The sequence below is a fragment of the Kogia breviceps genome, chromosome 11 (assembly GCF_026419965.1).
Source record: "Kogia breviceps isolate mKogBre1 chromosome 11, mKogBre1 haplotype 1, whole genome shotgun sequence".
In the NCBI taxonomy this organism is placed as follows: Eukaryota; Metazoa; Chordata; class Mammalia; order Artiodactyla; family Physeteridae; genus Kogia; species Kogia breviceps.
In genome coordinates, this window is record NC_081320.1 from 18,198,907 (window position 1) to 18,212,071 (window position 13,165).

The 13,165-nt window shown below is 40.2% G+C and overlaps 1 protein-coding gene across 2 annotated transcripts in view; it reads right to left on the reverse strand.

Annotated features, from left to right (window-relative positions):
* CTNNA2 (catenin alpha 2) overlaps positions 1-13,165 on the reverse strand; it is a 1,184,370-nt gene that overhangs the window by 246,443 nt on the left and 924,762 nt on the right. For both annotated transcript variants that reach the window (XM_067007311.1, XM_059079035.2), the window contains exon 8: positions 5,118-5,198. In XM_067007311.1, coding sequence (XP_066863412.1) covers positions 5,118-5,198 — 81 coding nt within the window. The remainder of the gene's footprint in view (positions 1-5,117; positions 5,199-13,165) is intronic.

Consider the following 13,165-nt stretch of genomic DNA (forward strand, 5'->3'; position numbering starts at 1 on the left):
ATGTGGTGGCCTGATATTCAGGACTGCTGTAACAGGAATTTCCTAAGGTAGAGATAGCTTGAATATACAACCGTGATCAGGGGGCTTTTCCAAAGATCTCCTTTCAGAGTGCTCTTGAGCTCTCTTCTACCTCTGCTCTTCTCTTTCTGGTCTTTTTGATTCTGATTTTGATGTTTCTGATGACATTTGTGTTCAGCTGTCCCAGAGTTGCTTATGTTCTGTATTTTAAACCCCAATTGCTGTATGATCATTTTCTGGTCTCTACATTTCTACAGCAGCACAGCAATCTGACCTAGGGGTAATCTGACCAGGGATTGTTAGCTCTGACATAGGTTTTCAATGTGAAGAACACAAACCTTAACATTTGGAGGAAATCGATATTTTATTTCATAATTTTTAAATTGTAGCCAGATAGATAGCTTCATATCCTTATGAGGAAAGCAGCTTCAAGTCTGGAAATAAATGATTTCAAAATGTTTTCTTACAATGAATCTAAAAATAATTGGCCCCATCAGCAGATGTGAGAAAAAGAATTGAATGCTTTAAAATTCCCTTTTTTCTGTAAATGTTTTGGAAAGTCTGTAATTCATGCTTTGAGAAGCCAGCTACCTAAACATAATAGCACTTTTTAAAAAGAGGTTCCAGTGAACCATGACAGCTGGAGACCTGAGAGATGATATCCTACCATAAACAAGAACCCTATTTTTGACATGCACCACAGATGTTTTTTCTGTCTGAAGTACGTACATGTCACCCATCCCCAACCCCATGGTGGTAAAGGTGCTGTTGAAAACCACAAAGCACCTCTATGTATTACATGAACCCTCCTCCTTCTCCAAAGGAGATTCGTATATGGGTGACCCAACTGTATCCACTGGTTCTATGGATTGGCAGGATGGGGAAGGGTTATGAGCCAAGACCCCACAGCCAGACTGCCTGGACTGGGGCCTCCATGAATACATACTTTGCATGGCCATGGGTACATTACTTGGCTTCATGTCCCCATCTGTAAAGTGGACATGGTAACAATCTTTTCTATCTCACAGAGCTGGCATGAGGATTAAATGGGGTCCGTTTGTAGAGAGAACTTAGAACAGTGCCTGGCACATTGTAAGGACCCAATATATGTCAGCTCTTCTTTAGTTTACATTTTGTGGACAGTAATTTTACAAGGTCTCGCTGATGACTACCCACCTTTAGCCACAGTTCTTATATACGGAATTGGGTCACAAAGAGGACAGCTGAGGAATCTTCAGCTGTAATTATTTCTTACTAATCTTGGAAGCTTTTTCTGTAGTCCTATCTGGAGGCAGGATCTTGGTAAATCAACCTTTAATATGCCACCCAGCGACATGTTTTGCTTGTTTGTTTGTAATCCTTTGTTATATAATCCATTCTATTAAGTATGCATCCCAATGTAAAAGCATTCCATACATGGTTTTGTTGTCTTTTGAAAATGTTTTGACTGTGATAGCAAAATTGACACTTTTGTCAAGTTGACACACGGAATCTCATTGCTGGAATTATTATGATGGCTATTAAGGGTGAAGGAATAAGAATTAGTCCATTGATTGGTTTGGGGAATGAGAGAGAGTTGCTAAGTTTAGCAACACACTAACATGTTATGATTACTATTTATTAGCTTCTCATAGGAAAACATCTGGGTCCTGATTTGCTTATCAACTTGGGGGGGAAAAAAGACTAATACAAGGACCAAAATAATGATCAGGATAAACCAGCATCACTGTAAGCTTAAGGAAAATCGAGACCATGCCTAGAATAGTTCACAGGTGGCACATAGAAGGAGAACATGGAGGAGCAGCTGGCAGACACCAACTGGGCCCTTTCTAAGGGACGGACAGACCGCGTGGGCTACTAGGTACTCAGGCAGGGACTCGGCCAAAAGCTTTTTTTCTTATAATGGGCTGATTCCAGAATCACAGCAGTGACAGTAGCTCAGACATGGGGCATACTGTGCCCACAGCTCTAAAATTAAAACATAATGCTTAAAGCTGGCAGTTATGTTCCCCTAAATCCATTTTTAATTCCAAACAAAATACTCTTAAAAGGATTCTGTTCTACCACTGCCCACTCTCATGGGTTTAATTGGCAAGATGGATCCGTGCCAATCAGTTGAAATAACGCCCTTGGGTTCCTGCAAACTTTTTCACAATTTATGACTCCCCAGTTCCTTGGGACATACTGCCTGAAAAACAGGGACTTCTACTTGGTTCAAACTTCTACTTAAACAGAAATCCTTTTCATTCAATTACTTGATTTTTTTCCCACGTGTTTACAAATTTAAGTCCACTTTCATTAGGCAAGTTCAAAATTATAATCATAATTGACTTTATTTTTTAATTTGGTGACTACAGCTCTGCAAGCCTCCAGGGTCACCTTCTGAAGAACACTGCCCAGCCTTAGGGCTATGAGGAAGAGGGAGAAAATGGAAAGGGTGGGAACTTACGAAAGTCACTAGAAATATTTTGCTTTGATTTCAGCTTTTTTCCTTATGTGACTTAATTTCTCTAAATATTGTATAAAGAAATATAGGTGTATGGGGAAGTGGAGCCAGATAGCTGAGGGTTTTCATTTTGAATCTTTTCTAACAAAGGCCTGTCTGTAATTGAAGGAACAGAAAGTGTTTCCGTTTTCACTTATTTGAACCACTAGCATTCACTGGGCCACCACATAGCTGCTATCAGAAACTCAGATAAAACTATTTTAATCCAATTAACTAGCTATCTAAATCTAAACTGAAGATGCACCTGAGCCAAGCTATTCAGACTCCTTGCATGTTCCATCTGCAGAAATGTTAGGTAGCTTCTGTTTAGCTCAGAGAAGCTTTTGTACCAGTACAGGTGTACATGGAGAAACAGAAGAAATGGGAAAAAACAGATTAAAATATTCCAACATATAGATAGGGATGGAACTGACAGATGAGGACCACCTTAGTTCTAGAAAGGCATGCTGGGGAAGAGAAGGATATTTGAACCAAATTCAGGGATGTGGTGTGAAATTTTGCCATAACTGTTGGCTCTGAATATCATAAAACAATTCTCTTTTACCCTTATTCCTCCCAATCTTTGGGAAAGGTGAGCAGAAAAAAAAAAAATCTTATACATGGAATGATTTGGGGGGATGACATACTCCTTCTACTGCCACCCTAAAAGAAGTTCCCTGAGGATCTTGTCACCAAAGTATTTAAAATTCCACGATGAATCCACCTTCAAATTTCACCACTGTCCGCAGCTAAGAGTCGACACTTTATTGATAATTGTAACACCAAGGTGAAAACTACTTTATCCATTCCTTCCTAATGAGAGAAAAAATTCCTATGATAGGTCCATGAGTGCAGAGAACTTAAGGGTATTGGCTCCAGAATGTAAAGGATTGGTCTCTACTGAGACCTAGAGGGGGAGGGAAGACTTGTTTCATGGATTTTGCCTCTTGACAATCTAGCCAAAGGCAAACCTTAGAGGAGATGCCTGATGCCCTCCCACTGCTTTTAAAACCAGCAGTTATCTGGCATTAGGACCTCTGGCGGAGGAAATAAATGGACTCATTCAAAGATAGCTTACAGACCCAGTTCGGCTTCCTACTTTTGCAAATAGGAGAAGGAGGCCAAGAGATGAAGGATCCACAGTCATACAGCCAATTTAGTGGCAGAGCTAGAAGTAAAACCCTGAGCTCCAGACACCTGATTCACTGTTTGCCACCAACGCCAATCCCAATTCCTACTAGCAGTATCATTTCATATCAGATGGGGGCTTTGTATGGAAAGATTGTCTAAGAGGGCAAAGAGAAGCAGACCTGGCCGTACAGCTCTTTGGGTATTACCTAATAATGCCTAAGAAGGCAATGTTTTATTCTCCCTTTTCTCAAGGTAAAATAAAAAGAAAATGCTTTCCCCAAAAGGGCTTGTTAGCTGGGCAAACTAGAGTCTTCATATCCCAGAACTAATTGTGGTATCTTCTAGAGGACATTAGCTCAAGTGTGTCTGTACCTTCTGGTGACATCCTGAAGAGAGCTCAGAAGCTCCCAAGCAGTGATTTGAAGTAGTATTTTCCTCTCATTCAAACCATTTTTTAAGATGCTCCTTGGCTATTCTTGCCCAGGCACCTTGCTAATCTTGTCTGTACTTGACAAACTGCAGGACTGAGTGTTCAATGATCCATCCCTGCCAGTCCAGCTTTTCCAGATGGAGAAAGTAAAGCAGGTGTTACCCCAGGGCTGTGGCTGGTTCCAGATGACCAACACAATCAACACTTAATGAGATGGATATATGCAAAAGCTACCAGCAGGAGACAGGATGCCTCTTGGGCAGAAATCATGAAGGAATTCTTTGGGAACTTAATGGATGGTATTGTCTCTTCTAGAGAAGAGACAGAAGACAGTGGAGCTCACCATGGCAACATATAAAATAAGACTTACTGTCTTATAGACAACATGTACTAGTGTTCATGTAGCGCTTTCAAGATGAAAAGGGGCCCTGACTAGAGATTTCTAACCCCTCCCCCAACATGGATCCTTCAGACAAATGATGCCATTAGCCATTTAAATCATCCAACTGCCTTTCCTTGCTTTGGTTCCCTGCTTCCCAAACAACCGTCTGATAAGCAAATTTTCCCCTAGATTTATACCCTTGAGGAAATACACTGGGTCAGAGACCTTAATTAGCCCATCAGATTAAGAGCTGTGTTTCTCATTAACCATTGGCATTCTTGTTTATTCACTGATTGCCTTGGGAGTTTAAGACCCAGCAGAAATCAGAGGTTGGTTCTTTACACACCTGGGTCTGAAAAACTTAAAACCAGATGAAGAAGGCAGAGAATGCATCACCTCTCCACCTGGGAAGATTGTGTCTGGCCAGTGAGAGGGCTCTCCCCCACCTTCCCTCACCTCAGGGATTATTTTCATCACCACACCCTTTGCACCTGTCACATCTCTCTCTGTTCAGCAGACTCTAAGTTGTTGATGCAAAGTCTCTGTGTATATGTAGATGTTATAAAGAATAGTGAGCTGAACATCGGCTCTAACACAGCACCCTGAAAAAGGACATTCTCAGAAAACCACCACTAAGTACCATGAACCTAAAATAAAAACAAAAACGGTACCTGTCTCCTCAGATCCCTTGTTTTCTTGGTCATCTTATCAATTGCAATGTTTAGAGGATCTCCTTTTTCTTTTCTTCCAGTCTATTAAGAAAAGAGAAATAATTTCTGATTTAGAAAAATTCAATGTTAGTGACATTAAAGGTTAAAATAATTCAGAAACACACTTGAGTTGTAGAGTTCAAGCCATTTTTCAAAAATGATTCTCTTCAATACACAGCTAATACAACTTGGTCTCTAAAGTTGATTTTCTCTGGAGTAAAAATGGATGACATCAATACATTCTCAAGATGGTTACATGTATGTCCATATGCAACTCCATGCAAATCTATGTTTTCTCCCCTTCTCCAGACATTCAGCGATTAAGTAAACACAAGGATGTTTTGGTATTGCCTTCAAATACAAATGTTTTGTGTTTTTCTATTATGTAAGCACACTTCTGAATAGAAGATGACTGAGATAAAAACTAAATTAGAAAAGAAACTTAAGGTAAACGATCAGAATTCAGAATTTTATAACAATATATCACAGGCCTTTTTGTAACTTCTGTATCAAAATCAAAAGAGATGCTTTACTAGAAAACATAGTGTTTTACTCTTTGTTCTGCCATGCAGTGGAATGCTAAACATGATAATAAGGAACCCACAGCTTGAGGTCACGAGGAAAATTTCCCTTATGACTGTAACAAGCAGAGGCAAAAGCAAAAGATAATAATGATAATAATCTTGATAAATTATTCAGTGGAAGTTTGGAAGTTTGACTAGTTTCTGTTTTCCCTTGTGTTTTTCTATTTTTTTCATTGCTGTAATAACACAATTAAAATCAAACCAAACAGAAGCTCCATTATCTTTTTAAAACCACAACAGCGACAAGATTCCCATGGATAAAAAAACCTTTATGGATGGCATTATCTTCCTCTGAAGAGAAAATTGTTCTCAGAATCTTTGTCAAATCTATTAAATTATCTAAACTTTAGTCAAACACCCTACAGATCTATTTATTTATGGTCCTAGCGGCAGGCCAATTCTTGTTCCATACTCAGTCTCTGTAAAACCAAGTAGGTCTCTGCAGTAATTTGTGTATGTGATGAAATGAGATCCCAAGTCATAAATTGTGCCTCATGGGATAATGTGTTTCGAGGATCCATAGAAATTAACATCGGACAGATTTCTAAATGTTCTCTTCCAAAGGCAAAATCCTGTATGCATAAGGCTGATACATACACATCCGATTTACATATACCTAGATTTCAAGCAGTCACTCTTTTCTACAACTTGCTTAATTAATCATTTTTTCTTGAATGAATGGTCGATGTGTAATCCTATAGGATTTTGCAGGAAAAAGCCAAAACCAGGGCACGTGTGTGTATTTTTAATCATTTAAAACCTACAAATCCCCATCACCATTTTTCCACTCCCTAAACTCAAATGCTGACCCTCTCAGGTGTACACTCTGAAGTTCTGTAGGTAGAAAGAGCTTAAAATAAAGTGAACAACATTTACAACTTTGAAATATCAGCATACAATTAGCTAAAAGGAAACAAAAGTATACGGAGAAGAACGATGTGCGACTTCATCTTCCGAGGACTGCTGTCACACAGTGAGTGTGACTTCAGCGCCCTGGCTCTCCATAGTCAGGTGTGACACCAGCTTAGCAGCCAGAGCTGTTTCTTTTCTCTTTGGTTTCCGCCTTGTAAATAGGAGGTCTGCCTTCAAAATATGGGCGCTTTTACGGGGGTCTGGACCACAATCATTCTGGAACCACAGATTTCTCAAGCCCTTTCCATGTAGGAGAGTAATTAAAAAATTATTTTGAAAAATGAACAGCTGTGAGTTTGTTTTAAAATGTGACTGTGAGAGAAGCACACTGGATCACTGAACTCTCCAATGTAAAAAAAAGTCAAGACAGTGTGAATACGCAAAATAATTACGGAATAAATACTGCGTCAGACAGGGCTCATTGAATCCTGCCAGTGACATATCATTATCTCCATTTACAAAGGAGACCATGAGGATGACAGAAGACCTGGGACCAGGGTGAGGGGAATGAGGCACTTGCCTCAGGTATAAAATGTGAGGGGTCATCAAAGAACTCAGGAATCAAGATAAGCAATGGTTTAATGCAATAGTTTAAAAACTCAAAATTAATGCCAAAAAATCCATGCTGAACAAGTATCAAGACTTTAAATAAAGCCAGGCTCTGACAGGGCCAGGATTAGGTGGGGCCAGTAAGGTGCGTCCCATAAGTACAGGTCAGATAACATTTTTAAATTTTAAATTTTAAAAAATTAGGGGATATATTTATACTAAAAAAATGTCATTGTTTACCTAAATTTCAAATTTAACTGGGTGTCCGTGTCCTATAATTTTATGTGCTAAATCTAGCAACCCTACCCCCAGGGGTAATGGGGATGCTCAAAATTGTGAGTAGGGTGGTTACAGATACACATTCTGTGAATAGCTGGGCAACATGGGATTCTGTATCCCATCTGGCATCAATAACCTGCAACTGTATAGCACATGTCCCAGAGATGTGAGGCATCATGTTGGTCACTGGGGGGGGGTGGTGGTGGTAGGGGGGTACAGGGGATGCACAAAAAGCGAGAGTCACATTCTCACAGTTGAGGAGCTCCTAATCAGGTGAGTGACCCCAACGTGAGACCAACAAGACTAACAACTCCACAGAGAGACTAACTCCTTTCAGGGCTAAATAAGATGTTCCAAAGAGGAAGGAGATGCTGCATTTGGGAAGTCAGTAATCTCACAGAGGGATGGGAAGATTTAGCCAGACCTTAAGTCCTGGGCAAAATTCGAATAGGAAAGAGGGAGGGCCAAAGTAGCATCAAGAGAAGAAAGAGCAAGGCAGTTACTGGGAGGACAGTGAGAGGAATGGGCCAGCCTTTTCTCCACCATGTGAAGGGATTGGTTTGACTAACTGTAGAGACAGGATATTTTTATAAGAGCTTCTTTGTAGTATGATTACAGCCAACTATAGTTTGATCTGCAAGCTCAGAGCATCTCCGGTGACATTAGCATTCCAGGTCCCTGTGTTGTTGAGATTCTCTTTGTATAATATTTGTGATCTGGTGTCTTGAGCTTTCAAATCTCTGGCTGAAAGCAATTCAAAATATGGCAGTTGACTTGGGTGCCATCTTTGTTTTCATGGTTTAGAGAGGTGGGGGAATGGTAAGGCCAGGACTTGAACTTAGGAAACTGGGGTCACCAGCTGAAATCATCCATTCACTGGCCCTTTGTTAGCACTAATTTTTTTAAAATAAGGTAGGGGCTCAGGAACAAGGCTAGTAACCCCTCAATGCTCAGATTTACATAGTAAATGGGGACTAGCAGCCCATGACTCCATATTTTCCTGTGCTCTGGTATGACCCCAGGTAGAAATACTTTTAAATTATCAACCTAAATTGGACAGGAAACTAATCATTGAGAGAGACCAACAAAGAAAGACTCCTGCCTTGTAGTGTCAGCCCTTTGCTATTAGGTTCTGTGATCTCGGACTAACGATTTGCTCATTTTTTACGTCTGATTTTTCTCATAAGCACAATGGATAGCATAACATATGCCCTGTCTTCTTCACCAGGTTAGCAGGACAATCAGTCAAGGTGTCAATGTGCTGGAAACAATAAAAGGCGTTAACAGTATTCAGGGTAATTAGGAAAGTATTTCTACTGTGGAAAAAAATGAAAGTACTGCTTTGGAAACTACACGGAAACTATTTTTAGATCACCTGGACTTCGACTTTCTCCACTCAGGCAGATAATATATGAAAACCTTGCCAAAGACTAGGATTCTTAAAGAAGAGTTATTTCTGTTTAAGGAAGGAATATTGGGGGCGGTTCATTTTAAACGACTAGTCTGGGATATTCCAAGAGGTGAAATAAGGGTCAGAAACTCCAGATGAATGTCTTTTACATAGTAGGTTGTTGGATATAGTTGTTAAATAACTAAAGTTTCGATCATCATGAGTAAATTCTAGTTCCCAGGGAATCAAACAGAAGCCTAACCTAAACTCTCCCTCCCTGACCCTCCAGGCTCTATAAACTAAAAATTGTTTAACAGACTGAAGTGAAGGGAGACCTCCGTCTTCATTTTGACACCATCACCTTGTAAACACAAGTGTGTGGTCTTCAGCCTGTCATCCCTTTATTCCCTGCCTTTGCTGAACAGTGGAAACGAAAAGCAGTTATAAAGCACTCTCTGCCAATAACTACCTAAGTGATCTGGCAACTTCTCTACACTCCAGACTTATCATCTGTCCAATGGAGGGGCCAGAGATGAGTGACAGACCCCAGGAAATGGGGGAGCCCGAACATGTAACCATGCTTCCCTTGTAGGGAGGCTCTCAAGGCACTGCAGAATGGGCTAGAATTGGTTGTCAGTCAGTCGGGGTATTCTTATCTCTAAAATGTGGATAAATGCTTGCTTTGGGGATTATTGTGAACATAAAAGAGATAGGATCTGGAGCATGTAGCACAGTACCTGACCCAGAAGAGGTAACTCAATCAATTTCTTCTCCTTCCTCACCCCCTCATTCCTCTCAAAGATGAAAAGAGCAAAACCCAGAAAGATAAAATCACTGATCACATGGCTCTCTAGTGTCTGAGCAGGATCTCTGGACTTCCGGTCCAGGGCCATTTCCATTCCATGTCTAAACCATCTCCCATCTCTAAAATTCTAGGATTCTGTGATTTTATAGAGTTTCACGTGTTTCTTTTCAAAGGCTATCAAAAAAAATCTCGGTTTGAGGTGTATCCGCCTTATCACATGTTGTCTGCAGACCCTGTGTGCCTTTCTCAGGCTGTTCCCTACTTGACTTCTTTATCTTTACCTGCAGAGAACGAGTCTGCAACAGAGAAAGCCATTTAATAAATATCATTATTTAAAAAAAAAAGAAGACAGGCACGAGCAATCTCTCACACTGCTTCAGGCAGCTTTCCTAGTTGCCATCTGTTGTGCTAGGGAGGTGCGTGTTTATTAAACTTTATTTGTTTTAGTCGCTGGGCTCTATTTTACAAAACACATTTGGGGTAGATCCGCAGCTTGAACTGATGAGAAGGAAGGGAATGAATTTCCTGATTTGGCTTTTTATAGGGGGTCCTTTATTCTCCCAGCCTCTGGCTCTAAATTCAAGTCCAGTTTGCCAAAGTATTAGATGCTGTCAAGAAGACTTTCATATTTTCAGTTTAATCCTACACAAAAATGATTGAGGCCATTAATTGAAATTTTGATTTCTCACAATCATTCTCCAGGAAAAAGACAATATTTTAGTTCATTTTTAAAATAAAACTATCCTTTGTCCTTTTGCAAAATAAAAGCCCTTCTACTTATCAGAAGAGGGTCTTCATTTTTTTCTTTCTCTCTCTCCCTTTTATTAAATATCCATCATCCCTTCTGAAACACTGAAGGATATGCAGTATATTTAACTTGTATGCTGAATATTTCATAACTCTCTAATTTATAATAAGGAATAGTAATTTCTGAAATTGACTGTATTTGTTTAAAGGCTGTTCCCCATCCCAGACCCTCATTACACCTTAAACACATAATTCAGCACAAGGAGTCACTCATGGAGGTCCTGAGGATATAAATCTACTATCTCAGTGCTTCCATCAGATCTGTGGTTTCATGTTAGTTTCAGGGCACAATATTAATATGTGGGAAATGGCTGTAAGAAAGCAAATGTCTATCACTTTTTCCTTTCGCTCAACAGGACCTGCAAACTTGATTGAATGTATGAGAAATCTTCAAAATACTGTATAGCGATGACTCTACTATGCTGAATGCGTGGGAAGCTAATCAAATGCCCAGTCTTCAAATTGTTGTCATTTGAAAGAGATGGAAGTCAAAATCATCAGAACAGCAGAAAGCAATAATGTGCCATGCACTCCATCTCCCACACATTTTCCTGTCATTTAAACCTATGATTTAGACAACAGGAGGGAGGAGAAAAAAATATCTATTGATCTAGCAGTCACCCTATCATATTTGGAGGGCTGACCATCTACCCTCAAACCCCGCATGTAGAAATCATATTCTTATTACAAATAGCACCAAAAATTTGAATGTTTCATAATACCTTTATATTCGGTGTTGATCACAGTCTGAGAATGTGAACCTTTCTAAATATTTCCTTTTCACTAGCTATGGACATTTCTCTTAGAAAAGAAATGGGTAATATCTCTTTAGAATGGATAAAAGTTTAGCAACAGCTGCAAATCAAACCCACAATCAGGATACTCTGACCACGTAAAAGCCCAGCTTTCCTGGACTCTGGGATAGGGGTGGGAGGATAAAAGTAGAAAGGGAAAAACCGATGAAAATGTGTCAAGGCAAAAATGTGTCTGACATTTCTCTGCCAGGCCTCATCAATGCTCAAGGAAAGAATCATCAATATAGACGGTTAAAACAGCAGGATGGCATTATTTGTGAAACTCCCAGACCATACCTACTAGCATAGCAATGTTAGTACACACATCAGGCGGTGCACAGAGAAGGCCTGACTCAGAGAGTTCAGGGCACATCACTATTTATTTTCATTCTCCCAGCAACCTCTTCATGTTCTTTTGGTAAACCCTCTAATTTTTCCTTCTGACTCTCAACCAAGGCGTTCTGGCCCAGGGATAAACTCAGGATAACATCCGAACCAGTGAGATTCAGCTATAAGGTGGTAGGTAAAATTATTAAGAAGGAGGCATATTTTTCTGCACTGGGATTGCTAAACCGGCAGCAGATACACCTTGAGCTAGTTAGGGAGTCTTTCAAAATAGATGCCATAAAAAGAAAGCATAGCTGGGAGGTGGGGGGAGGGGAGGGAAGGAAAGAGAGACAGAGAGAGAGAGATGAGAGATTAATTTGGGGCTGAAAAGAGATGAGATGTTAGGGAAAGGAAATAGAAGGAAAGGAGAAGGAAGGGAAGAGAAGGGGAAGGGAAGTCAGTTTTTGGAGTCAAAACAAACTGGTTCATACTTTCCATTATATACAAAAGTTGTAAAAATAAAGCTCCATGAGGGTACAGTCTGTGCTTTACCCATCATTATATCTGGCAGACTGGAGCTTTACCTGGCACATAATAGGCACTTAACAAATTGTATTATATCAGTGAATGAAACACATGGGTTCCTGAATCCAGCTGTACCTAAATCCATTAGTATCTATCAATGGATTTCCTAGTGTCACAAGTTAACCAATTCCTCCATGTTTGTTGATATTGGATTTCTGTCACTTACAACCAAAAACGTCTGACTAAATCAGAGACCTTAAACTACCAGACCAGACTAATCTGAAGGCAGCATGGAAGACAGGGAAACCCCAGCAAGTCCCCCATGGACACAGCTCAGAGAACTAAGGGAGTTCAGGCCTTGGTTTCACCTACAGAGTTTTAACCTGCACTAATCACTGCCCAAGTTCTAAATCCTAATATAATATTTCTCCCCTAAGTCTGATGTCACTGAACTTGAGAATTGGTCCATCAAAAAGTCTCTAGGATTCCTGCTGTTCCTCATATCCCTCCACTCATGACACCCAGCCACCCCAGTGTACAATCTCCAACACCACACCAGCCTCCCTCAGCATCCTCCTTATGGCCTGTTGAGACCAAGCTTTCACTTCCTTGGCTCAATATTCCTCTCAGTTCCCATTTAGTTCTTACTGCATCTCTACTTCCTAGTAAACTTTTGAGCCTATATTTTAAGACTTTTTAATTTGACCTCCTTGTAATTGCCCACACCTCTCGTCAATTTGTCCTTCTCAACAACTCACACACTTTCTGTCTGGTTGGTGCCTGGTTGAAAGGCATCATTCTCCCTTCAACCATTTGGCTAAGCAGGATGTACCCATTCTTCAAGCAATAGCTTAAAATCCTCCTCCAGGGAGTGTTTCTAGACTGACCTGGCCCCTGAAGACCTTCCTCTCCTTTGACCATATCCTTCTATTATGTACTGTGTCAAATAACGCAGATGTTAATAACAGACCATCCTGCATTGTTTATCAAGTTTTCATGTTCCTGCAGAGTAGAACCCAAGCTTTTTGTGGATAGTG